Source organism: Mirounga leonina, unplaced genomic scaffold (assembly GCF_011800145.1).
Source record: "Mirounga leonina isolate KUSES-001 unplaced genomic scaffold, KU_Mleo_1.0 Mir_114, whole genome shotgun sequence".
NCBI lineage: Eukaryota > Metazoa > Chordata > Mammalia > Carnivora > Phocidae > Mirounga > Mirounga leonina.
This window is the reverse complement of record NW_023270265.1, coordinates 44,547,519-44,574,583: the sequence shown is the minus strand read 5'-3', so window position 1 is coordinate 44,574,583 and position 27,065 is coordinate 44,547,519. Positions and strand designations below refer to the sequence as shown.

Here is a 27,065-nt window from a genome sequence, read left to right as displayed (position 1 = left end):
TCCCCCCTCTCATGCTCTCTCTCTCAAATAAATAAATAAAATCTTTAAAAAATAATAATAATAATCCAAAGGCCAGCCCTTGTGCGCTTGGCTGCGCAGAACTCTCAATGGAAGGTTTTCAGCCCGTAGGGTGCACTGCCTTTGAGTTGAGGTTGTAGGATGAGTCTGATACGGTCTCCTTGGTGCAGACCACACACCCCCAGCACAAGAAAGGGTGAAGCATAGGGTAAAGCAACCTGGAAGAGAGGTGATTTGCTGTAGCAAAGTTCTGAGCAGACAACAGAGATGCCCTCCCCACTACCCTAGCTGGAGACAGTCACATCCAGATGGGCTCCTAAGTGCACAGTTCTGAAGACGTACACTTGAGCCAACCAGGAATGTTTGGGGAAGGAGCCTGGTGGAGAAAAAACAAGCATGGCCCCTGAACTACCAGGCTTCAAGGGAACCAACAAAACCATAAAGCAGAATTGTCGGATGGAGAGTTGCCACATAGTGAGCATTTATTAAGGCCAGGCCCATGCTAAGCACTTTCCAGTTATGATTGTATCTAATCCACTCAGTAGCTCTGCAGAGTAGATGGCCCTTATTGCACTCACATAGAAATATCCCCAGAGAGGTTTAAGACTGGACCCAAGGTCTCAGAGCTCCCGAGGCAAAGCAAGCTCAAGCCCCGCACTGCCTGGCTCCGGGCCCTGCCACCTCCCGCTTCCCTCTACTTGCTGGCCCCACCCCTTCTGGATGGGCGCTACAGGCTCTTCTCCCACTCACTCTGGTTGCATCATTCCATTTTCCAGTTTGCAGCCTGAGCAACATGGCTTAGAAATAAAAGCCTAATCCCGTCACCCTAGTGAGAAGAGTCTTCGGTGGCTTCACTTTGCCAACAGCTGTGGCCCCGGCCTACCTTTCCTGTCTCATCCCACTTGGACCTCTCCATCAGTGCATCTGCCTGGAGCCCGGAGCCCTCCTACTCTTCCCCAGCAGGTCTCAGCCCTACTCATCACTTGTCAACAAAGCCTTCCTGGCCTGGCCTCTGGGATCAGATCTCCTTTCACAGGACCCCTGGTGATGGCTGTAGTCACAGTTGCCATCAACATGGATTGATGATCATTCCCTCCATTGGAGTATAATGAAGACTGAGTCTTGTCTCTTTTCAATATTGTTTCCCCAGTGTCTAGCATATAGTAAATATTGAATATATGAATGTATGAGTAGATGGATGGGTGGATGGATGGATGGATGGATGGATGGATGGGTGGATGGGTGATTGGTGGATGGGTGATTGGATGGCTGAATGGCTGGATAGATGGATGAATGGTTGGGGGATGGATGGCTGGTTAGAGGGATTGTGTGATGGATGGTTGGATGAATGGACAAATGGATGGTTGGTGGGTGTATGGTTGGATGGATGGAAGGATGAATGGTTGGTGGATGGATGGTTGGGTGGATGGGTGATTGGTAGATGGTTGGATGGATGGATGGATGGATGAATGGATGAATGGTTGGTGGATGGATGATTGGGTAGATGAATGGGTGGATGGGCAGATACAAGTGAACACAAATCAAAGATTCTAAATATGCAGAAATGCTCCCAAATCATGGTTGTTTGATGTGACAATTAGGAAGGTTCTTTTCTTCCAGACAATTTCAGCATTCTGGTACCGATTTAGTCCAAATTCTTCATTTTACTGATGAAGATACAGAAAAATGAGGCTCAGAAAAGGCAAAGTACTTCTGTTTAAATGCTTCTTCAAAAGAAATGAGGTCAAGGCAGCACTTTTCAACCACAAGTCCCTGTGTACACTGGTGGGTCTGATGAGTTAGGGGGTGCACTGTAAGAAATTTGTTACTCATTATAAAGTACAGAAGTCTGTGAATGATTGGTTATTTTCATAAATTAGTGTAATTGAAAAAGATTAGAAGATTTCCCCACATAACATCACCACTGATGTTACTCATTGCATTCCAATGTTCTTTCTGGAAAACGAAAGCAAGTGGTAGAGAGAGATCCTGTGAGTTCCATCGCAGCCCCCAGAAACCTCCAGTCCTAATACACTGTTACCAGTTGGGGCAGCTGCAGTGGTGATGAGGGAGGCTCAGGGCTGGGGGCGGTCCTCAGCTGCATGGGTTCCTGCCGTGGCCCACACATTCAGGGGTTTTATGACACAGCTGAGCTTTCAGAGAAGTATAACACTCTGCCCTATTCTCCCTTAGGGTTATCTCCCAGGAAGAAGTGAGACTCCTCTGGTTGGTGTGATGGGGAAAGCAGCCCCAATGGGTACAGTTTCCACACAGGTGGGGGTTAAGGTGCTCTAGGTCACTGAGATAAGAAGTGCAGTCCTTTCATCCTCCCCCCAGCTGCCTGCCAGGTGACAAGCTCACTGGAGCTGGCCCTCCCCAGCCTTCGCAGCACCCTGCACTCGTCCGCAGCCTGGCACTGGGTGGGGAAGTTTAGTTCAGGGGGCAGTATCAGGAACCCCATTCTGACTTATCTTCCAGTCCCCGCTTGCTGTTGATAAAGCTGGCTTTCTTCTCCTTGCAGACTCTGGTGCCAATTTCATGATTGACTCAGAATCTGGTGGGAAGGGATATGATGAATTAGCTTCCCAAACCCCCAAGAGCAGTTTAGGATGACTGTGGTGTTTTGTTTCTCCCATACGTTTTCAGCACTCGCCAAAATCTGATTTAACCCTTGGGCCATGTTGTCCATGTGACTTTTCTTCAGCAGAAGGAAGGCTGAGACCCCAACCAAAGAAAGAAAACTAAACTCCAAAATGTTTTCAGGTCTTCCAAACATGGAATCAGAGTAAACCTGGTTAATCTGGGGACCGTGTAGATCTTCACAATGACACAGTTAAACTGCTAATCACCTAATTGACTCACTGTCTTTATTCTTGCCCTTTGCTTTGTATTTTTCTCTGTGAATCATAAGTCTGGTAACCAAGTGCTCTAGGGTTATACATAACTATGACTCTTGGAGGTATTCTACTCTCTATGAAGATGCCCACTTCCCAGTTTTTCTTTCTTTCCCTTTTCCATCTCAAACTAGGAAGACTGCCTAAGAAGATAGTCTCCTCAAGAACTTGATATATGAGGGCCACTTGGGTGGCTCACTCGGTTAAGTGTCTGACTCTTGATTTCGGCTCAGGTCATGATCCCAGGGTCGTGAGATCAAGCCCCACGTTGGATTCCGTGCTAAGCACAGAGTCTGCTTGGTATTCTTCTCTCTCTCCCTCTCCTTCTGCCCCCTCACCCTCGCCATGCATGTGCTCCCTCTCTCAATAAATAAGTAAATAAACAACCAGGAGCAAATTCCCACCTCTTTAAAAAAAGAGAGAGAGGGCAATCCTCTCGGGTCCCTTCCCTCTTTCCCCTCCCTCGTTGGGAGCTTTGTACTATCGCTCAATAAACTTTGCTGCCCACCAAAAAAAAAAAAAAAAGAGAGAGAGATGTGCAAGAAAGTTTTCCCTGGTCTTTAGATGATACAGGAGGCACTAGATGAAACAGAGTTAAACAAGTTTCTTTACTGCAGGACTTCTCAGTGCCTTTGAGATACCGCCATACATTGTGAATCAACAAGAAGATATTGCACGGTGTTTTCCAAACTTGGTGTTTCTCAAAAATCTTCCTCTGCCCCTTTTTGTGATAGAGCATTTAGTGAGACTGATGTGCCACCCACAGAACATAGGATGGAACGCATAGCCATATGTAAAAGGAAGATTTGGTAAGGACATTTCGGCTGTCCTTTAGAGAACTAGAAGGATAGTTCTCAAATCACACTATCAAAGCACCCCCTGTACTCACCTCTCACCTGCTCTGGGAACAGAATATGCCTGTAAATCAGGAACATGTGAATAGCTCTTTTGTGCCTCAGAGCAAGGCCAGCTGAGGGCTCTGCACATAGGGAGTTCTTTCCCCCTCCATGATAATATCCCCTAATTCTCCTCTGCAATGAGAACCTCTAATTCCGTCCATCATGGGATTCCCCCCTTTCCCTCCTCCATGGTAAAACCCCCTTACTCCCCTGAACAGTGCCGACCCTGTCACCTGCCTCTGTGGTAGGACCCCTCCCCGCCACGCACCTCCCTCCACGGAGGGATTCCCTCCCTGAGCTGCATGTGCTCCCTTTTTTATTCTCCTAAAGCCGGTGTGCAGACTGTCTCTCAGTATCTGTGTGGTATATTTGTTCACTCACTCATTTTCCCGCTGGGTATGACCTCCTGGAGGTTAGAGGGAATTTACCTCATTTATTTTTATATCTTGGTCTAGCACTGGTACCTACTCTGCCGAATGAATGATTGAAAGATGGAAGGAATATAGAAATGAGGAGTAATTTTTTTAACTGACACAAAAAACCCCTTACTTCGGTTAACTCCCGTACTGTGAGATGCATTGCCTATTCCAGGGACGTTGGGAAAGGATTTATGTTCTAAGTGATTCATGCAGAGGAAAGAATTCTCAAGTTAATAAAGAGAGGGAGATTGCCAAGTCTCAACAACTAATCCTGGTATTTCACAGAGAAAGGCACCTCCTCAGAAACTTCTTGGCCATCCCAGCAGATTAGGTCCAATCTACACACGCGGTCCTAATTTGTCCAAACGATGCTTCCTGCACAGAGGCTGAGGAGCCCACTGACCTTGGCAGCCCTGTCAGACTCAGCTTTGTATTTTTTATTCAGTTTTAACTCTTTCCTCTGCTCATTCTGTGCCAGAAAAAACAAAGACCACAATGCTTGTGTAACCCATGCAATAAACAAGAGGAAAATTCTGGTAGGTTCTAAAGAGTTATGGGGGAGAAGGGCGTATATGTGAGGGAGTGGTAAAACCCCAAAGTATCCTTATTATTCAGTGTGCGCTCTGCCACATGGACTTATATGACTTCAAGGTCAAGGTGTCAGTCCACTTGTGACAATCCATTATCCAGCATAGTGTGTGTGTGGGGGGGGGGGTGGAGGACAGGCATCTGAATTCAAAGGAAAATTCAAAAAACTGTCTTCTAATCAATTTTTTCAGCATCTGTTTTGTGGGGTCTAAAAGACAGTGGAATGACCCAATTTTGCGGTTCCCAGCCTGATTGCTAGAAGGGGCTGACGGATTGTTGCACCCAAGAGCTCCCCAGAGTTGGCACAAATCCACATCTCTTTCTGGGTGTCACTCATTTCTGTCATTGTCTTTCAATGCATCTAGGTACTGTCATGACCATATACCAATTCGTTTAAATACATTTCTTTTTTTCTCTTCTCTTCTTTTTTCCTCTTTCTTTCTTTTTTAGTGAGGGAGAGAGAAAGAAGCAGAGGGGCAGAGGGAGAGAGTGAGAGAATCCTTAAGCAGACTCCCTGATGAGCGCGGAGCCTGACAAGGGGCTCAGTCCCACGACCCTGAGATCATGACTTGAGCCAAAACCAAGAGTCAGTCGCTCAACCGACTATGCCACCCAGGTGCCCCTTTCTTAATTTTTCTTTTGGTCACACATCTGCCTTTATCATAAGCAGCCAGTGGGACACTTCCAGCAATAATAATAATAATAAAAATTAATTTACAGAAGCAGGAATTCAGTGAAACCACCAGGTTGGAACCCTTGGGAGCTCATATGTAGATGCCAATCCAGAGCAGGCAGGAAGAGAACTCCAAAGCCTATGAAGTGTGAGGGCACCAAGGAGATGAGGAGCTCTTTGTAGATATCCCAAGTGTACTTGGTGGAGGTAACCTCATAAATGAAGAACCAGGCAGTAAAGAACATTCCAATGGCCAACAGCACCACGGTGAGATGGGGGAGGAGAGCCAGGTTCACTGGGCTGGTGTATCTGCTCATGGCCTCGAGCTCCATTTCACCAAGCACAGGGTCATCCACCGCTCTACCACCAGCAATATTTTCTTAATTTTAAGTTAGATCCTACTACTTAGCCACAGAAAAATGCAAGCAGTGGTTTTTGTGTGCCTAGGTTATGGTAGTATTTTTATTTTGTTTTGACATCAAGAAAGAACAAATGGCTGTAAACATATTTTTGTTAATATTCCTTCTTGATAAGACTTCTAATGTGTATTAAAACCATCTTCCTGCCTTCATCAACACAGTAAAAGCAGGAGACATATTGGAATCTTCCCTTGATGACTAAAATATCTTTCAAAGAATTTGGGGCATTCCCTGAACAAAAAGATGTCACCAATGTCACCTATGTGAGGCTGAGCTCATGTGTACTGAGCTCAAAAATGTGCTAGTCACAGGCCTGTTTTGTTGAGATTTGCCTCTCTATAATCCCACTGGCCTAAATGTGTATGGGGTAGGGGGAGGTGATGAGTCAACATCACCGAGGGGCCAAGTGGTTCCATGTTAAAGACATAAAAACCATCCCAGGCTCCTTTCCAACATGAACACAGCTGCAGTGATGATTTGGGAAGATTAACTCCTGTCGAAGTTGGCATTTGAGACCACAGAAAGAAAAGAGACTAGAAGTGCTCTTGAAAAGGAAAGAAAAACAACTCTTGCGCGTGGCATCCTCTCTCTTATTAATATTTTTTTTCTAGAAGTGTCTCCCCACCTTTCCCAAAATAAATGCCAGGTTTTTTGCTGGCACTTCCATTTAAAACCAGAGAAAGAAACTTGATACAGGTGGCTTTTTGGTCTTTTCAGAGAACTTGGGTTGGGAAGTGTCATATAAAGAATTATTAACACAACAGGGGATGGGGCTAATGGGGGATTGGCTGCTACAGGAGACACGAGAAACAGAGGCCTGTGATCCCTGGAGATGAACAGCAACAGAGTAAATGTTGCTCTTACCCTAGCTAAGGCCTGGAGGAAGCGGCACAGGAAGATCCTGAGAGTCTCCCGGACTTGAGGGGATGGAGCTGGGCATCTGCGTGCCAGAGAAGAGGAAACTGGACAAAGCCAGAACTCTGGGGATATCCAAGTACTGATCAGCATGTATATGCACAAATACCACCTGAGACTAGGTTCAGACCACCTGAGAGGTTTATAGGGAAGAATCCGTAAAGCTAACACAGGGCTGGGAAAAGCTCTTGTTCCCACCAGCCACAGTGCAAAACCTATAATTCATGGGACATCTGTTAGAGTACTAAGAAGAGCCTTGCCTCAATAGTGGAAAACACGACCCGTGGGCTAACCACTGCTCTGGTCCCACCTAATGAAGCCCCAAAAGGATGAAGCTGTTCCAAATAACTGAACTGCATCCCAGAGCAAAGTTCAAGAATATTTATAAGAATACAAAAATATCCAGAATCCAAAAGCATAAAGCCCACAGTGTCTGGAATGCAAAGAAGCAGGAAAGTATGACCCACAATGAATAGAAAACTCAATTAATCAAAACCAGCCCAGAAATTAGGCAGATTATAGAATTAGTACACAAGGACTTTTTAAAACGTGTTATAACTGTGTTCCATGTGTTCAGGAGGTTAGAGGGAAGATTGAGCATGTTAAGTACAGACATGGAAGCTATAAAGAAGATCCAAATCAGGGGTGCCTGGCTGGCTCAGTCAGGGGAGCATGCAATTCTTGACTTGGGGTCATGAGTTTGAGCCCCGCATTGGGTGTAGGGATTACTTAAAAATAAAATCTTAAAAAAAAAAAATCCCAATCAACCATGTCGAGATGAAAACTCTAAGGTCTAAAATGAAAAACACACTGGGTGGGATTAGTAACAGATTAGTCATTATAGAGAAAAAGATTAGTGAACCTGAAGACATAGCAATAGAAACCGTTAAAAATGAAACACAGAGAGAAAAAGAAAAAAAAAAAAAAACAGAGCATCAGTGAGTTGTGAGATAACTTCAAGCAGCCAAATATATGTGTAATTAGAGTCCCCACACAGGGAGGGTGATTTTTAAAAACTATTTGAAGAAATAATGGCTTAAAAATTTTCCAAAAATGATGTAAACTATAAACCCGCAGATACAAGAATCTAACTCTAAGCACAAGAAACAAGAAGAAACTTACACCAAGGCACATCATAACCAAATTGCTTAAAACCAGTAAAAACATGAAAAATGTTAAAAGCGCTGGGAGAAGAAAGGACAGAAGAACAAAAGAAAGGGTGGCAGAAATTTTTGTTGGAAACCATACAAGCTAGAGTGCAGTAGGGCAATATCTTTCAAGCAGTAAAAGAAAAAAGAACTATCTACCTAGAACTCTTTGCCCAGCAAAAACATCTTTCTAAAATACAGGTGAAGATTTTTTTTTCCAGACATTTAAAAGCTAAGAAAATTAATCACCAGCAGACCTATCTTTCAAGGAATGTTGAAGGAAGTCCCTCAAACCAAAAGGAAATAATACCAGATGGCCATCATTATCTACACAAAAAAATAAAGAACAGCAGACATGGTGACTGTGCAAGTAAATAGAAATTCTTTTTTCCTCATTATGTAAATCTCCTTTAAAAGATAATTGGCTATATCAAGCAAAAATAACATATCGTGGGATTTGAAATATATATAGAAATAAAATGTATGACAACAAAGCACAAAGGCCAAAAGGGAAGAAATAGAAGTATTCTGTTGTATAGGGCAAGACTCTTCTAAATGTACATGAAATTGTGCAATATCACTTGAAAGCAGACTGTATCACATTAAAGATGTATAGTATCGATCCTAAAGCAACCACCTAACACAAATAGTCGTGGCTAATAAATTAAAAGGGAAATAAAACAGAATCATAAAAATAATGACTTTTTCCAAAAGAAGGCAAAAAAGGAGGGTAAAAGGGATGGAGAAAACAAATAATAAGACTGGAGATTTAAGTCAACCATATTAATAATCACATTAAATGTAAATTAATTATAAACACTTCAGTTAAAAGGCAGCAATATTCAGAATGGATGAAAAAAGGAAGACCCAACTGTAAGCTGTCTACAAGAAAAGTATTTCAAATTTTGCTTAAAAACACAGATAGATTAAAAGTAAGAGAATGGGGGGGGTTCTACTCTGAAAATACTAATGAAAGGAAAGCTCCTATGTCTATATTATATCGGACAAAACAGATTTTGCAGCAAGGAATATTACCAGCCATAAAGAAGATCATTATAATGATAAAAGGTTCAAGTCATCAATAGGACAAAAACATTCTAAAAGTTTATTTAATAACAGAGCTTCAAAATACATAAAGCAAAAACTGATGAAAAAAAAAAAAAGAAATGGCCAAATCCACAATTATAAACTGATAGTTCCATACCCCTTTCTTGATAATTGAATGAGCAAGCGGATAGAAAATCAGTACAGATATGAAAGACCAGAAGAACACTATCAAGCAACTTAACCCAATTGCTATTTATTAAATACTATCCATTAGTGGCCAGCATTACATTCTTTTCAAGAGCAAATGACACGTTTACAAGGTAGACCATATTCTACCCATTTTTAAAAGGTCTCAATAAATTTTAAAAGATTAAAGTTATTCAAAGTATATCATCTGGCTGCAATGGAATTAAATTAAAAAACTAATAACAAAAGATAACCAGGGGCTCTTGGGTGGCTCAGTTGGTTAAGCGTCTGACTCTTTGTTTCAGCTCAGGTCATGATCTCATGGGTCATGGGATGGAGCCACATGTGGGGATCCATGCTCGGTGGGAAGTCATGCTCAGTGGGAAGTTTGCTTGAGATTTTCTCCCTCTGCCCCTCCCCTGACTCATGTGCACACATGCACGCACATTCATGTGCACGCGCTCTCTCTCTCTCATTAAAATAAGTAAGTAAATCTTAAAAAAAAGAAACATATCTGGAAAATCCCCCAAGTATTTGGATATTAAATAATATACTTCTAATAGCCCGTGAGTCAAAGAAGAAATTAAAAGGGAAATTAGAAAGTATTTGAACCAAATGAAAATGAAAACACAAATATCAAAATGTCACATGTAGTTAAAGCAGGATTTAGACTTTCAGTGCACTAAAACACCTATATTAAGAAAAAAAAAAGGTCTCAAATCAATGATCTCAGCTTCTACCTTAAGAAACTATAGAAACAGGGGCGCCTGGGTGGCTCAGTCAGTTAGGTGTCCGACTCTTGATTTCAGCTCAGGTCATGATCTCAGGGTCATGAGATGGAGCCCCACATGGAGCCTGCTGAAGATTCTTTCCCTCTCCCTCTGCCCACCGCCCTCCCCCCCAAAAAAAGAAGAAAAAGAAACCATAGAAACATTTGCACAACATTGAACTGTACTCAGAATTGGTTACGATGGTGAATTTTATGCTATGTATTTTTTTTTACCACAATAAAAAATCATTTAAAAAACCAACAAGTAGCTGTGTGTAAAAGAAACCAGACACCAAAGTATATATGCTGTTTAACTCCCCTTTATGTGAAGTTCAAGACCTGGCAAAACTAATTCATGATAGTAGAAGTCAGAACAGTTGTTATTCTTGGGCTGGGTATTGACTGGGAAGTGACAGGAGAGAATTTTCTGGGGTGACAGGAATGATCTAGCTCTAGAGCGGGGCTTGATTATACAAGTGTATAGGAGTGTAAACATTCATCAAGCTCTCAGCTTCATACTCTTACAGAATGTATCTTATACCAATGTAAAAAGGTAATTGAAAAAAACAAAACTATGGAGACACTAAAAAGATCAGTAGTTACCAGGAGTTGGTAGGGGAGGGGGAGGGGAGGAATGAAGAGGTGGAAACAGGAGATTTCTTAAGTCACTGAAACTATTCTGTAAGATATTGCAATAGTGGGTACATGGCATTATGTGTTTGCCAAACCCATAGACTGTATGGACAACACCAGAGTAATGCTTAATGTAAACTGTAGATTTTAGTTAATAATAATGTATCAATATTGGTTCATTAACTGTAATAAATGTACCAAACTAATGCAAAATGTTAATAATAGGGCAAACTGGGGGTGCCCTCTGAAGTATCTGACTCATGATCTCAGCTTAGGTCTTGATCTCAGGGTCGTAAGTTCAAGTCCTCCATTGGGCTCCATGCTGGGCACAGAGTCTACTTAAAAAATAATAATAATAATAATGATAGGGCAAACTGTATAGGAGGAAGGGGGTATATAAGAATTCTCTGTACTGCTCAATTTTTCTGTAAACCTGAAACTGTTCTAAAACATAGTCTATTATATATTTAAATGTACCTTATAAAAATATTTATATTAATATATTGTTTAAATATTTAAATATATTGTATATGAACGTGTATGTTAATATATTGTTTGAATATATTTAGATATTTAAATATTTATAAATACGTATGTATATACACACACAGCTATCACAATCAATAAAGAACTCGAAAAATGACAAAGGCCTGAGGGAAACACTAATATTTTAAGAGCAGTTGTCTATAGATGGTGAGCGCATTGGTGATTTTTTCTCCCCTCACTTTTCACTTTTCTGTATTTTCCTTTTTTAAGAGATTTTTTTTTAAGACTTTTTATTTATTTATTTGACACAGAGAGAGAGAGAGTGAGAGAGAAAGCACAAGCAGGGGGAGCGGCAGGCAGGCAGAGGGAGAGGAAGAAGCAGGCTCCCCGCTGAGCAGGGAGCCCGATGCGGGGCTCGATCCCAGGACCCTGGGATCATGACCTGAGCCGAAGACAGCCGCTTAACTGACTGAGCCACCCAGGCGCCCCTGTATTTTCCAAATTGTGACAAAAAATGGGATATCATCTCAGGATGGAAAAATACTCCTCCTCTCCTCTTTTTAAATGCTCTGTTGAAACCAGATGAGCAGAAAGCAGACACACACCTAATTCAGTGCGTGACCTTCTTTTTCAGCCCGTGTCACAAGTTGGGGAGCTCACTACCCCCCTCCTTTCTGTGTTTACCTCCTGCCAGAGATAAATAATGAGTCAGAAGCAGGACTGGCGGGGCGGAGGCTGCCCCCGGCTCTGCCTGACACGCCCTGCCTTGGCAGGAGCTCCTGAGTGGATCTGGAACTTTGCAAAAGTTTGTTAGGAAGGGACTGATTACTACCGCATCGGGGACCTGGGGCTCGTTCATTAAGAGCTGGCCCCAGACGCTGCTCATAAAACAGATCTTTTTGATTTTTCTTTTGTCTGGGTCTGAGAACGGACCTTGTTTACAGGGAAATTAAATTTTAAGGACAGACGGGGGGTTGCTTTCTAATTATGGAGCCCACAACACAAATGTTTTCAGACACTCGTGGGAGCTCAGCATAATGGCTCTGAGCCCGGGCTTCCGGGCAGCACCAACCCCAGCCGATTCCAGTCCCCACCAAGCCAAGCTTTGTCTGGGGGGGGGCACGTTTCTTCACCTCCCCGAGCCCCAGCTTCCTCGTGGCCTTCTGGTCATCTGTAGGCGTCCACCCTGAGCAGTGGGTGAGCTGTGGATTTCGGCCCTGGGTCCCGCACCCCCGCGTGCAGGTGACTCCATGGCAAGCAAGGCTCAGGGAACATCCTCGCCCAGCCTCTCAAGTCCACTATTTCATGTTTCAAACTGTCTTTCTACCCTTCCCTAAGCTGCTGCTCCCCAAACGCCAAGGATTTCTGTGCTAAGTGAGAGTTTGTATATTTGAAAAAGCCAAGAGGTTGAGCTTAATGAAGATGCCCCATCCCCTTTCCCAGACTTAAAGAAGTTCTGGAATTCTCTACGTAAGAGCCTAGTAAGTCGATCCCTTCCTAAATTCTGTATTCCCTCTAGCTCCGTAATGATGACAGCTCTTCTCTCTGCCTGGAACCGTCTCCTTTCCCCACAAAGCCCTATTTCTGTTTGGTTTTGAAGACCCAACGGCAAGCCTAGTCCTTCCGGAGCACTCGCTCCCTTCCCTCAGCAGAGCCGGGCCCTCTCTGCCGCCCCCGTGCTCCCATAGAGCCTGCCTGCAGCACTGAGCTTTCCTAGAATGATTTGTTTACACGCCTTTCTACCACTGGACCCACAGGTGCTGTTTGTCTTTTTTACCTCTGGCCTCAAGCTCAGAGCTTGGCCTGTCGTGAGCTGTGGATCCATGTTTGCTAAATGGAATCTGCCCCACTTCCCCCAAAGGGATGATATATGTCCAGGTGCTGAAAGTGCTGGGTGTAGAGCAGGAAGTGAGTTGTCCCTGAAACACAAGAGCGCCCTGCTTTCTTCCCAAAGATGGAGGACGGTCCTGTGTCCCCCACCCCGCTGAGCCCGGGGTTGTGAGCGGTACATTGTCTTGCCAGCTTCACAACAGGATTCCCTCCTGGATGCTGGGTCTGTGACCGTGGGACTCAGCAAATATGCCGGATTCACTTTTTTCCTTCTCAGCAAGTGGTCCTTGCCACCCAACTGCTCAAGCCAAAGCTTCAGGGATCTTCCTTGACTGTTCTCTCCCTCCTCCCAAATCCGGTCCATCAGCAAGCCCTGGCATCTCTCAGCTCCAAAATCTCCAAAATAGCAAAGCTGTGTTTGTTTCTCCATCTTCACTGTAATCACCTCAGTGCCATGTGCTCAGTGGGCCAGTAAGTACCATCCCCAGAGGGGCGAAAATGGACTCTTGGGAGGGGGAAAGATATCTTAGATATTACACTGTAATTACAAAGTACTATCTGGCCCAATATGTCATCCAAAGACCACAATACATATACAATATATCTATGGTATGGAAATTTCCTGGGGAAGGGAGGGCAATTAGGAATAAAATGTCTAGGAAGATTCCTGCAGCGGGAGGGAGGGAGATAATGAATATAAGGCTGAGATCCCTGCCTCACTCAAGACACGCTAGATCCTGCCAGGGACCTGCACGGTTTCCTCTCTGACCTTCTGGCCTCCAGTTTTGCCCGCTGACGTTCTCCATACAGCAACCAGGGAGGTCTTATCAAAACATAAATCAGGGGTGCCTGGGTGGAGCATCTGACTCTTGGTTTCGGCTCAGGTCATGATCTCACGGTTGTGGGATCGAGCCCCGCATCAGGCTCCACGCTCCACGCATGGAGTCTGCTTGAGCTTCTCTCTCCCTCTCTCTCTGATCCTCCCACTCATGCTCTCTCTCTCACACACAAATAAATAAATTAAATTAAAAAAAAAAACAACAGATTTTTTAGCCTCACCCCAAAACTACTGTGTCAGACTCTTCACGGGAGAGGTCAGGAAATGGAGTATTTTTAATGGTTACAAGCTGGTCCGGGCAATAGATCAGTATTTCAGAAATCCCTCCATCCATAAGCATCACCCAGGATGCTTATTAAAAACACAGATTCCGGGGTGCATGGGTGGCTCAGTTGTTAAGTGTCTGCCTTCGGCTCAGGTCATGATCCCAGGGTCCTGGGATCGAGCCCCGCATCGGGCTCCCTGCTCTGCAGGAAGCCTGCTTCTCCCTCTCCCACTCCCCCTGCTTATGTTCCCTCTCTTGCTGTGTCTCTCTTCATCAAATAAATAAATAAAATCTCTAAACAAAACAAAACACAGATTCCTAAGCTCCTCACCCAGCGATTTTGATTCAGAAGGACTAGGGTGGCCCTAGGAATGTAAAGATTTTACAAACCTTATGATCTGGGGAGACTGAGAACCACCACCCCATATGATTTCATTTACTGTCCTTCACCCCAAACCTGCCCTGTTCCCATGCTCTTAGATACAGTTTTAAAGTCATGAATTTAAGAGTGCTGGAATGAGTGGACCTACCTGCGAATAACTTGTGAATAACTGGAACCACCATGAGGATATCAGAGGATTGGGGGCCACGATGCTCGGTTATTACTCCATTAAACTGTCGCCCCTCCCCAGGCCAGGGACCTGCTTAAATAAAGGCCAGGCCAGCAGGGTTCCCAGGAGACTCGTCTGGTCTTTATTTCAGTGTGTCTAAAGTTGGTCCTGGTTTCCCTGTAGTTGCTCTCACTTTAGATGTCCTTGTTTCTGATGTTGGATCCTTCTTGGGTTCTCGCTCCAGAACCTTAGCATCTTCTATGACTCCACCTCCCTTGCCCACACCCAGGCATCACCAGGTTCTGGGGGTTCTGCTTTGGGATGGTTTCCTCTACTACAGGGGCACCCTTTAGGCCCTTCCGGCCTCCCCCTCCCATGCACTAGTCCAAGCCCCTAAATTCAGTTTCTGAACTCTTTCCCCACCTGCATAAATCTTTATTTAAATATAAACAGACAAACCACAAAGCACTTCCCCAGCTTCCTGCTACCTGCAGGATAAAATCTCAACCCCTCACCTGACCTTCAAAGTCTCCTCCATCTGACCTCACTTCTTCAACCTTGTTTTTAGTGAACGCTTGCCAGCAATCTGGGCTCACTTCCTGCTCAGCCACAGAGAGGTCCGATTCAGGAATTCTGCCCCCACCTGGAATGGCCGCTCGAGCTGTCTGCTTTAGTTCAAGATCCTCCACCCCTGCCCTCAGAGAACCCCAACAGCACCCAGCGTGTGGCATCACACAGCTCCCTGAGAAAAGTCCGTCATCTTTGAACTATCACCTGTGGAAGAATGGAAGAATGAGCAGGTAGGATGCTAAAGCTCAGGAAATGGCCACTACTCGACAACTTTTCCCTACAAAACACTCATTTCCTCTGGTGCAACCCAATAGCTCTATGATCTGATGAAAGGTTGTAGGATGAGATTCATTGTGTTTTGAGGGTTGAAAAAGAAAGGACTGCTGCCATCCCTGGCAGTTGGTACCCAAGGAGAGAGAAGGCGGCTCATGAGATGGTAGGCGGTGGCCCTGGAACGGGACGTGGTGCCCAGGGCAGCCGTGCTTGGGGATGGACATTGCTGAGCAGTAAGAGGGGCAACCCGGCTTTGTCCCAGCAGTGCGGGATCATCCTCCCTCAGGAGCCGGGGACTTGTGCAGGGATGGGCATCGGGCAGGTGCCTCCCAGCCTCTGCCTGGGTTTGACCAATGCAGGGCTAAGTTCCAAGAGCGACACCATGTGGCAATGGGAAAGCAAGGCAGTTGAATTGGTGGGACTCCTTTGGGTGAAAAACTGAACCCCCTTGGAGATGTCTGAACCCCATCCTTGTGTAATTCAGAGGTAAGAAGGCAGAAACGATGGGCTTTCTGCCACTAACGCATAAATGACGTAGGGTTCCAAGCCTCAGTGTCCCCACCCGTGCAGTGGAGAGAACCCTGCGCGGGAGGTCGTTAGGCCAGATTTACGCAGGCCTTTCCCCCCTCGTTCTGCCCTTGCCTCCAAGTCCAGCAGGAGCCACTGCAAAGCCTTTCTGTGCTTTCTCTCTGGAGTTTTTCCAAGGAGAAAACACAGTACGAGGTCAATGGCTTCTTCAATCTTTTGTAAAAACCTATAATACATCCTGTGAAGAGAAAATGCTAGTTGTGTGATGTGGCAAGGGGAGAGGCAAATGCATGTGAGGATCACAAGAGAGCAAGTCTTAGAAAGTGACGAACGTCTGAGAGTCCCTCCCTGCTTCCTGACCGTGTCCTCGGGCTCACGGGGGACGGGCACAGAGCACTGAAGGGAATGGCCCCGGGGCTCCCAGCCTCACCAAAGAGTCCCTGGTGCCAAGAGTGTCCTGAAGGCAGCGGGGTCCTAGGGCCTGAGGGACGGTGTGGTCTGGGCCAGTGGGCACCATGGTGGTGAGGGGACAGGTGATGGCATCAATACACCAGGTCGAGAGAGGGGACTTCCAAGGGTGGCTGGGTAAGGACTTGGAATCGGAAATGAACTGATTTAAAGAAAATAAAGGTGCATTTCGGGTGCCTAGAGCCTTCGGCATGGCGTCTGGTCCCCATGTGCAAACTGAACGTTACATGTTATGAGTATCGCTGTCGTGGATGCTGAGGGCGGCGTGCGTCACCGGAACAGCCCCTCCCGGGATCAGCACCTGCCCTCGCTTCCTCTGCGGGGCCTGACTCCTGCAGGCCGCTCACCCCTCCGCAGTCCGTGAGTTAGTTAGTCCAGAGCACCACAGACGCTCACGCGTCTACAGAGGAGAATTCATGTTTCGAATTGTGAACAGGAAGTTGCTTCTTTGGGCTTTTGCTCTTAGAAGGCACCTCTTTTATGCTCAATTCACTTGGCAATGAGAAGCGATTCTCCCTCAAGGGAAAAATAATAATTGACTAAAGCTGAGCAACAAGAAGCAAAAGCCCTTCCAGCTGCTGTTATTCTTCAGTCTAGCTGTGACCCAGGCCCCAAATACTTCCCAAGCCTCTTGAGAGATCCCAGAACCTCCATGGGGGAGGGGAGTGCCGGACCTCGGCTCTCAGCCAGCAGGGATTTCCTTTGCAGAGAATTCCAGAAAAGGTGAATCTGTTAGTTTCGTGATCACCCAGAGCCAATTTAGACGGGTCATCTGGTCTCATTAGAGCCAACTCTTAAAACCTCTGTCCAGTTATCCTGATAAAAAGTTCATGAAAGGGGAACAGACACGGGGGCCGGGGCTGGGGGGGGGGTCCTAGGAGGCAAAGGAGGCCTCCCTTTTGCAGAAAACAGGGATCAAAGGTGTCGTTCAAGGCATATCCTGTGATTCCCTCAGCAGAAAAGAACACTCTGCCCCACCATTTCCCTAAAGAATCCTAATGTTCAGGCCAAGAGGTACAAAGTGCCTCTTCTGGAAACCGCGGAGCCGGAACCACCCGGAAAGTAATACCAGCCAGGCGTGGAAATTCCTGCCACCAGGGGCCGCTCGTACTTACCCGTGACCCTCCATAGTTTAAAGCCCAAACACAGAAATGTTGCCTAAACTCTTACGTAAAGTGATTCTGCAAAGCATTCATGACCTAAAAATCGCATTGTCTATTGTCTACGATGGGGGGTGGGGGGGAGTCTACCTTTCAATTTTTCATTTTTGTTCCTTGGAGCTCCTGTTGATTTATTCTTTTAAGGCCTGTAATTATAGCCTCCTGGAACCCCAGGAGGGTTCTTCCAACCGGATCATGCACTGAACCCACAGACAGTTACTAACTGCCTCCAGTGTTCTTGTCCCGAGTCTGTTCTGGGGACTGAATGTTCACGTCTGCTGGCCCTCTGCTTGGGAACGCCCCCAAAACTATGGGTGCCAAACACTACACGGGAGGAGTCTATTGGACTTCTTCCCAATAGCCACAGCAGGGAAATCAGGACCTCCTGGGGGTCATAATGAGGAGCCACTGACCGATGGGCCACACCCACACTGGCCATGTTCCATTGCACCAGTGTGGCCTTCTTAATTTCTGGAATTCATCCACCAGCCTCCCTGGGACTCAGGCTACCTGTCACGTTAGTAATAGTTTTTGAATCCTGTCTTATCCGGTACCATCATCGGCTACCATGCAGGAATACAGACCCAACTCACCACGCATGGGACGCTCCTGATACGTCCTTTTGGTAGCCTTCAGGTTTTTATTTTAAGTTCTGATAACGAAGATAAATAACCTGGGGTACTGCTGGAATGGAAGGAAACCCTTAATTGCTAGTTTCATTGGGCAGAAAAACATGAATTCTCTGATCGTGCAGGTCGAGATAATCACAAAGCAGTCTATAAGCCACTGCTTTGACCATATCACCATGGAGGACCATGTCATGGGTTTTAGGGTAAGTTTTCCAAAGCAAATGGAGCAAAGCAAATACTGAGCAGGCAGTGAGCCGGCCACACGTCGGGCTGGGCCAGTCCTCTGACCCTGGCTCTTACCTGTGCAAGTCTCCATGCTCAGTACTTCCAGACTTCTCCTCCAGGTCCCTTTTGAGGTTCTGACCATTCCCAGATGGTGGCACAGACCCTGGACTCTGAGCTGACGAAGTTCTCTGAGCCAGAAGAAAGAGAAATTGGAGAAGAAATCAAATAGGAGTGTCTGAAGACACAGAAGCATTTCTCAATTGGCCACTGGCCGCATCGTCGAGCGTCAGGTTGTTCATTTGCTTTATCATCCGCCTGAGCAGCGCCTGTGGGCTGGCATGAGCTGCACTCTGAGGTACAAGGTGAGCCAAGCAAGCACGGCCCCTGCTCTGCTCTGATGGAGGAGACACGCGGTTACACACAAGACTCCAGCTCAGTAGGACGACTGTTTTAGTCAAAAGCCAAGACTGGGGACACCTACCATACTTTGGGGGGGTCATCTGCTCCCCGGAGAAAGAGAGAGTATTTGCTCTAAGATCTTCAAGGGTCTAATTTGCTTGTGGCACCACCTAGATGAAAGACATTTTCCTCCTCCCTCCCCCTGGGCCTGCGAACCAGAATTCAGCCAGAAATCCGGGGGTGGGGGGGGACGCTGAACAAAGAAAATGATGAGCCCTTGGAAACTTGGGGCCACCGGTCCGAGGCCCTAACCACTCTGAAAGGCGGTTGCTTTTCCTTCTCTCTCACAATAAGCTCATCTGCTGGGTAAGCAGTTTTTAAAACCAAGATACAAAAATATAAAGGACAGTCAAAACTTCAAATCGTGGGACAGAAAGAGATGAGAGGTGTTAAAAACTCGATTTAAATAATGCTCATTTAATGGAGGCGCCTGGGTGGCTCAGTCGGTTAAGCGTCTGTCTTCGGCTCAGGTCATGATCTCAGGGTCCTGGGATCGAGCCCCGCATCGGGTTCCCTGCTCAGCCTCTCCCTCTACCTGCTGCTCCCCCTGCTTGTGCTCTCTCTCTCTCTGTCAGATAAATAAACTCTTTAATAAATAAATAAATAAAGCTCATTAAGTGTAGTATAAATATCAGAAAGGGGAAAAGGGCTTTTTTAAACCCCAAGGAGTGTTTCCCAAAGCAGTGGTTGTCTTTCAGCCCATCTTCCCAGGAGTGCTCCTTCACAAGGCCCCACAGCCCTGCCCACTGGGGTGCACACAAGACTCCCCAAAGACCCAGAGAGGTGGGAATCTGGTGTGGGTTCTGTAGAATAAGAGTGCCAGCATTACCAGTAGGCTGTTTGTAGCCATTGTGGAAGAAGGCCACCCGCAACAAGACAGACTCGTGCTGGCAGGCAGAGAGAAGCCTGGATGAGGTACAGAGGGCAGAGGGGCAGTGGTCCCGGGGGGTGTGGAGGCCTTGGTTCCACTTGGTCCTGGGGTCCAGCCTGTTCTGCCCCCTCCAACCAATGATTACATGAGATCTTGAGTCCCCGTTTGCCTTCACTGGTACAAATTGGATTTCTGTCACTTGCAACCCAAAAAAGTACATTCCATAAATGATCAGACCAGCTTCGAAGGAGACAAAGTGTTCTATGTCAGCTAAGTTTAAGAAGCGCTGGTTATCTAGCCCTCTTTTAGAAATTCACAGTGCACATTATCCAGAAAGGATCTGAGAAGATCTGTGGTCGAATGACATTGAACTCTAACTCCTTTTCCCAAAGTTTCTTGACCACAGGATCCTTTTGTTCACGTGCTGCCTGTTACCATCTACTAGAGCTAGTGTTCCATGGAACACACTTTTGGGGACAGTTAGCCCAAGGCCTCATTTCTCTTCACCTTGCTTAAACCTGGCAGATGATCCAAATCCACAGGGCAGGGCAGCCCCTGGCCTGGGGGGCACCTTCATGAAAATTGGAAGGTGACGCTGCTCTGGGCGGGTGTGTGGCCTGTGAGCAGACAGCACCTTCATGTGAATTGGAAACAGCTTCCCTTTCCTCCAGCTGTTACAGCTCAGACCTAGGCACATGGCTTGTTGGGTGCCTGGGAGAAACCGACCTCCATGAGCCCCGAGGTCCTGTCCCGAGGGAGGTGGCGGAGGCGCGGCCCAGGAGACACGCAAGAAGAGCTTCTCTGGACTTTCCAGGCTCCCTGTGGCTGCCTGCCCCTTGTTGCTAGAAATCTTCTCTCAGCCCTCGGGGACGCTGCTCCCCTACGCGACTCCAGAGACAGACCCAGCCAGCCTTGCCCAACAAAGCCAGCAATTGGCGATACAAAAGGCCTCTCCTAAGCCCAACAATTTACCAGCTGTGAGTACAGGATCCTGATGCAGTCGAATCATTTGATAAATATCTCATTTCACCCAGATCTTCCAGAAGGCATTTCCTGATTTGTCGATTCATTCAATTATCTAAAATACATTCATCTAGGGGCGCCTGGGTGGTTCAGGTGGTTAAGCGTTTGCCTTCAGCTCAGGTCATGATCCCGGAGACCTGGGACGGAGCCCATGCTCAGCGGGGAGCCTGCTTCTCCTTCTCCCTCTGCCCTTGCCCCTCCCCCCTTTGTGCTCCCCCCATGCTCATTCTCTCTCAAATAAATAAATAAAATCTTTAAAAAATAAATTAAAATAAAATAAAATACATGACCAGAACCAAAGCTAGAAGTGGGGGCTACCAAAATGAACGAGACTCCATCCCTTCCCTAGAGTTGCTCACAGTCTAGGGAGACAGCCCCCCATGCCATGACCACAGACGTGTAAACACAGGGCCCCCCAAAGGGAGATCCAGTCCTCCTGGGAAGGGAGGATGCCACCCACCAGCTCTATCAACCTCTAGGCTGAGGTTGTTAGAAATCAATTTTGGAGCTTTCGTGGGACATTTGGGTGCAAATCATCTGTGCAATCTGAACCTGGGTGGGGGGTCTTCTTGAGACCTTGAATTTTCTGCTGGATGGGTGGTGTCCTTGACCTTCACACACAGCCTGAACGGCAAGTTAGCTTTGGGTATGTTTCCCCCGACTAGGGCAGGTGTCTGAGCGGCTGGCTACTTTGTTCACCCAATTGTGTCCAAAGGTAAAAAAATCAAAGATGCCTCAACTCTCAGGGCCACACATCCCAGTGCTAACATGATCCTACAATTAGAAAATCTCCATTCACTTTTGCTGAGACAGAATGTGGGGGGAAATGACAATAAGAATAGCTCCTGTTTATTAAGCCCTTAGTAAGTACCAGGCACTGGACTACTGGTCTCTGTGAACCATGTGATTGAAACTTCACAACAACTCTAAGAGGAAAGTGCTATTCATGTCCTTGTTTTACAGCTGAGGCTTACAGAGGGTAAGTCTTTGGCCAAGATCACACAGCAGTGGAGTCTAGAGGGACCCATTTCTCTCCGACCCCAGTGCCGGGAAAAGGCATTTTTGTTCTATCCCTTTAGTGGGGAAGTGTTGAAGGAGGCAGAGAGAGCTGGGGCTGATCCCTCACCTAAAAGAAGGGCTGCTGACCCCCTCCCTGCTGGTATGACTTTCATGCTGGCTGAACCATTCCCTGAAATGGGAGCTCCACCCTGTCCTACAGACCTCAGGCCCCTGACCTGCGAACCAGGATGACAATCATCCCTGTTGGATAGTATGAAGGCAGTTCAAACTTTAAATCACTGTCAATTCAACCTCCGAAGTGCTCCTGGCCCTTCTAGAATGTTCTTTATCTGTATAACACTACTACCTTTGGACGCATGAGTTAAAAATCTTTACTACCTTAGCTCAAGAGTAACAATACAGAGTGAGTGACATTTTCATATCAGGTCCTGAGTTTTTATAAATTGTGACCCAATTCCTACTTGTCGGAATGTCACGCAGGCTTTGGCTCCAAATACCTTCTGCAGCCAGGCTTCCCTTTCAATCACATTATCAGCAGCAAGTGATTCTGCAAATAATTTAACAGAGAAATCTCCTGCTCTTTATTCCATGATCAAGGTTACTTTAAAGTAATTCTGGGAAGACACTGACATGTCTAACAGCCCAGACAGATGCAAACAACAGATGGTATAAGGAGGCAGATCTCTGCTCTAACTAAAGGGGATAAGAGACCACATGTTAACTTCCCTCAGGCAAAGGAATATAACAAGGGCTCAGATTCATCTTTAAAGCAGAAAAAAGGGTCTGCCTTTCTGCCTTTTCAGCAGCCCCACCCCTCCCTACTAGAAAGCTAATCTGCAAGAAGAATACCATCTCCAACAAAACAGATATGGATGGAGTTGCCATGAAAGCATCAGTACTGGGTTCTGAAAAGCCTAGATTCATTGCCCAAAATAGCACCTGGCATGGAGAGGCAGGCACTTCATAAATATTTGTTGAATGTTTAAAAAAATTGAGTATTTCCATTTAGGGGTGCCTGGGTGGCTCAGATGGTTAAGCATCTGCCTTCGGCTCAGGTCATGATCCCAGGGTCCTGGGATCGAGCCCCACGTCGGGCTCCTTGCTCGGCAGGGAGTCTGCTTCTCCCTCTGCCCCTGCCCCTTCCCCCCCCCCCCGAATCATGTTCGCTCTCTCTCATGCTCTCTCTCTCAAATAAATAAAATCTTTTTTAAAAAATAAAAATAAAATAAGTAAAAAATAGAGTATTTCCATTTGGTCGGTAGCCACTTCTGCAAACCGGGGGAGACACACATAGGCCTCAGATCTCACTCTTCTACCACATTTCCCCTCCTTGCAGTTTCTCCATCCCAGCAACAGCGCTAAGTCCTGTTGTTCACAGGACTCTCGGGGGTCTGCTGTGTCAACAGGCATCCTGCAAAACAGCACGTGTATCTAAAATTTCCCTCACGCTTCCAAACAGGAGCCTGGACAAAAAAGTTGGCAGTCCTCCACATGACAAACTGCCTTGTCAAGTTGCTTCTTCAAATCTTTTCTCTGCTGCCACTGCTTGAGTAAACAAATAGCCTTTCTTTAGCTCTAGAATACTCCAGAGCCCAGGGTCTGTTTTAAAGGCATCTTTAAACAGGCACTTTCCAGCTCTAAAAAATACACTTTATCAAGAGCTAAAGTGTCTTACCATTAAAAAAAAAAACAAAAACTCCCCTGACCTTACCTCTTCCATGTGCTCCCTTTGGCTTACTGGTCATGCCCATAAAGAGGCTGAGTTAACATGGTTAGATCATGACCAGAGTGTCTTGCCAACTCGCCCACTCTTGGAGCAAGCTTCTCGGGAGCAGTGTGACTGCAGGTGAATGCTGGGAAGTGGACCAAAGGTCATCCCCATGGCACTAGGAATCGGATTTCAGAAACAACCGACAGGCTGCCAAATATGGAGGAACACATGTTCGGTGCTGGGGCCTGCTTGGGCCGCCCATCTGCCCTGTCACAGGAAGGCAAATGCTCAGACCAGTTCTGCTGGATCATCCCAAACATCTCTTCCCCTCCGGGAAGAAAAGGAAAGATTGAAAATTAAAGCAGTTCATCCACACCGGCAGCACAGGATGCCCCCGCCTTGAGCCTCACCTACCAGGCACTTTGTCACGCCAAGAAGGGGGAGGCCCCAAGGGTGGAATTTTCAGCTACCCCAGATGGAATGTTTTCTGACATGAATATGGCAGAAAAATGAACAAGCTTTGGAGTCAGAGAGAGCTGGGTTTGAAGGCCTACTCTTCCCTCAAAATACGGAGAAAAAAAGGTCGTGTTTGCAGTAGGATTTGGATGCTTCTGCCTCATGTCCAGGAAGGGCTGAATCTAGGTTCTAGGTAGACACAGAAGATTTTAAAAGACATGGGATAAGATGTTAATTTTAGAGGAAGCTGCGGGAAGAGTAAGTGGGAGTTCTGTACTATCTTTGCAACATTTCTGTAAACCTGAAAAATTCCCAAATAAAAAGTTTAATTAGAAAAAAAAAAAAGACGTGGTCCCTATCCTCCCAGCGAGTGAATGAGAGTTCCACATTCAGTGAACGATACCTATCTTCCCTCACCCAACAGCATCTGGGTCAAAATGGAAGAGTTACCCTAAAAGAACTCAGGAGCCTCCAAGATGCCCGAGTTGACATGTTCTGACATCTTTTGTCTATGGAGAAAGGAAAACCTTTGAGACTTCAGAAACATTGCCCAATATTAATGTCTTGTGTGGATTTAATATTTTAGAAGCAATATAATTTAAAGAAGGCTGGACCATTCAGAAAAACCAAATCGTTGCACCTCTTGGAGCTGGTTTATAGACAGGTCTATAGACCTATAGAGGTCTATAAAATGGAGACTGCGATCCCTGGCCTGCCTGCCTCAGTGGCTGACGGGAGCACCTCATCAATATGGCAAAGAGTGGCACATACGGAGGAGAGTCTCTTTATTTAAAGTGTTGGGTTTGTCAGGATAGCCTATCGTGTCCTATAACATTTATTCAACTCGATTTGAAATGCAGGCATAAACCTTAGGTTTTGCCCCTCTCAAATTCCTACATCTGCTCATTTTCCTGCCAGAGCAGCATGCGGCTGGACTCAAGAATAAGAGCGCAGGTGCAGTGGTTAAAAGCCAAGCTTTCCTGCTTACTTAGCTGTAAGCCTTCGGGGTCTATGTCCCCATTACCGTATCTGGAAAATGGGGATCATAATTACAGGGTTTTCAAGGTTAAATAACATAATACATGAGGAGCACTTCACACAAGGCTAGACCATAGAAGACACTTATATATGTGTTGTTATTATTATTACAAAGAAGAAACGGATTCAAAACTCATTAACTAAGAGCCCCAGGGGCTAAGTCTGCTTAGAGCTAAAGCAGTTAATCTGATTCTTTGGAAGATGCATCCGGCCCAAACCCGGAGCCATGCAGTTTGCAAACTTTAATAACAGCCCCAGTGAGAGTTAGCAGCAAGCCTCCAGGCGAGAGGGTCCCTAGGAGAGACTGTGGTAGCAGAGATTCACAGTGGAGGGGCTCTCCATTGTCACGAACTGGGGTTCACACTGCTTCACTGTCTCTTCCTTCCATTTTTTTCTCATTAAATGCAGTTAAATCATCCCAGATGCCCACCCACTGCCAGTAGAATATTAGAAGACGTTGTTTCTTCCAGGGCTAGTTTAATGCTCTCAGAACGTTGGGTTCTTTGGGTCCCTCAGGAAAGAGAGAAACTGCCCCCCCAACTTAAACTTGGGACCCCAAGCATCTGTAGCTTGAAACAATCCATGCCCATCCTGAGGGGTTGTTTATCTATTAATGAAATAGCCTGCAGAGAAATGCTCAGTCACGTTTCTGGGTGATCCAGACCCCAGGGTCAGCTCACGTAGCAGGGGATCTCCCGTGCTCCTGGTCCTCCGTTTCTGGGATGCCGGGGAATTCCACAGCCTGGGGCCACAGGGCTGAGGTCGCCTTCAGGAACAAACCTCAGGCCCCGGCTGCTTCTTGGACTTGGAGCCAGGAACCAGGGGGACCTGCCCCGATGCAGCCTGGGCTGCAGGCAGTGCAGAGACCTGCTCTCCCCCCTCTGGATCCCGTTTCTTTCCTGCTCATCCTTCAGCTCTGAGCCCAGGCAGCAGCTCCCTGGGGCTGACACCCAGGGGCAGGTCAGGTGGCTCTGTACCTGTCATCTTGCTTCAGAGCATTGATCTCAGGTTCTATAGTTGAAAATCATTTTTTTCTGGGACTCAAACTACAGAAACATCCAGACGATGAAATTGCTTTAAAAGAGTTTTAAATGATCACAGATTTTTAAGTCAGGCCATTACAATAATAGGATGGGATGTTTTTTCTCCCTCCTCATGCTGCCAGAGCTGTTAATGGGCATCATGACGGCCCTGAGGGGAATCCAGGAGGTGGTAATGCCGGTGGGTGGAAGGCTGTCCTTCCCCTCTGCAATCTGGAAGCTCAGAGGCCTTCTGTGGGGCTCCTCCAAATGGAACACTCAGTAAAGAACAGGAACAACTGTCATTGTCACAGCCCAGGACCACGGGCTGGAGGGGCTCTTCTTTCACCATAAGTCCTTCCACGCAGGTCACGATGCAGGAAACCCCAGGAAGTGCCACTGGATGAAGGCTACTCTTGTCACGCTGCCACCTCTACCTCTGTCCCAGAGAGGAACACACACCCTAGGACCCTGACCCTCGCAGCGACAGCGCACGCTCCCCTGGGCTCAGCGTGAGACGTTCTGCCGACCCCTGGTTGGCCTGTGCCCACCACCCCCACACCAGTCACCCTCCACAGCCCCAGTTATAACTGTGGCTTTCTCTTCATTCCCAACCAACACGTCTGCAGGAAGGAGAGCTGCCAGGAAGGGGCAGCCTGGGGTCTGCGCGTGGGTCGCAGCTGGGCCTGTTGGTAGGGGCTGCCCCATACTCCCAGAGAGCAATCACCTGCCCCGAGGCCTCTGTGAGTCAGTTCCTGCAGGAATGGAGCAGGAGTGACCACGAGGACCCAGGACCCAAGGTGCAGTAGCAGGTATCCCCCAGGGGCTGGGCTGGAGCTGAGAGCCCTTGGCGCATGAGGAGGAACCTTCAGTGAATGGATGGGCTCAGTCCAGCCTGCGTGTGTGAACTTGCCCCACCAATGGCTTCTGTTCTCTAGGGAGCACAGAAAAAACAAAAAACAAAAAAACCCTCCAGGCCATATTCCTAAATTTCAGAGTTTAAATAGGGTTTGTGTGGATCAAAGAAGAAATAACTG

At 46.6% G+C, this 27,065-nt stretch overlaps 1 protein-coding gene and 1 pseudogene across 7 annotated transcripts in view; both read right to left on the bottom strand.

The window, feature by feature from the left end:
• The window catches only part of TACC2 (transforming acidic coiled-coil containing protein 2), a 200,851-nt gene that overhangs the window by 146,127 nt on the left and 27,659 nt on the right, over positions 1-27,065 (bottom strand). For 6 of the 7 annotated variants that reach the window (XM_035030488.1, XM_035030507.1, XM_035030481.1 and 3 more), the window contains one exon: positions 18,507-18,619. In XM_035030488.1, the coding sequence (XP_034886379.1) occupies positions 18,507-18,619 (113 nt within the window). Of the gene's footprint in view, positions 1-18,506; positions 18,918-27,065 lie in introns of those variants that run through there. The other variant, XM_035030500.1, reaches the window with a different exon arrangement.
• LOC118027317 lies at positions 5,583-5,823 on the bottom strand (annotated as a pseudogene).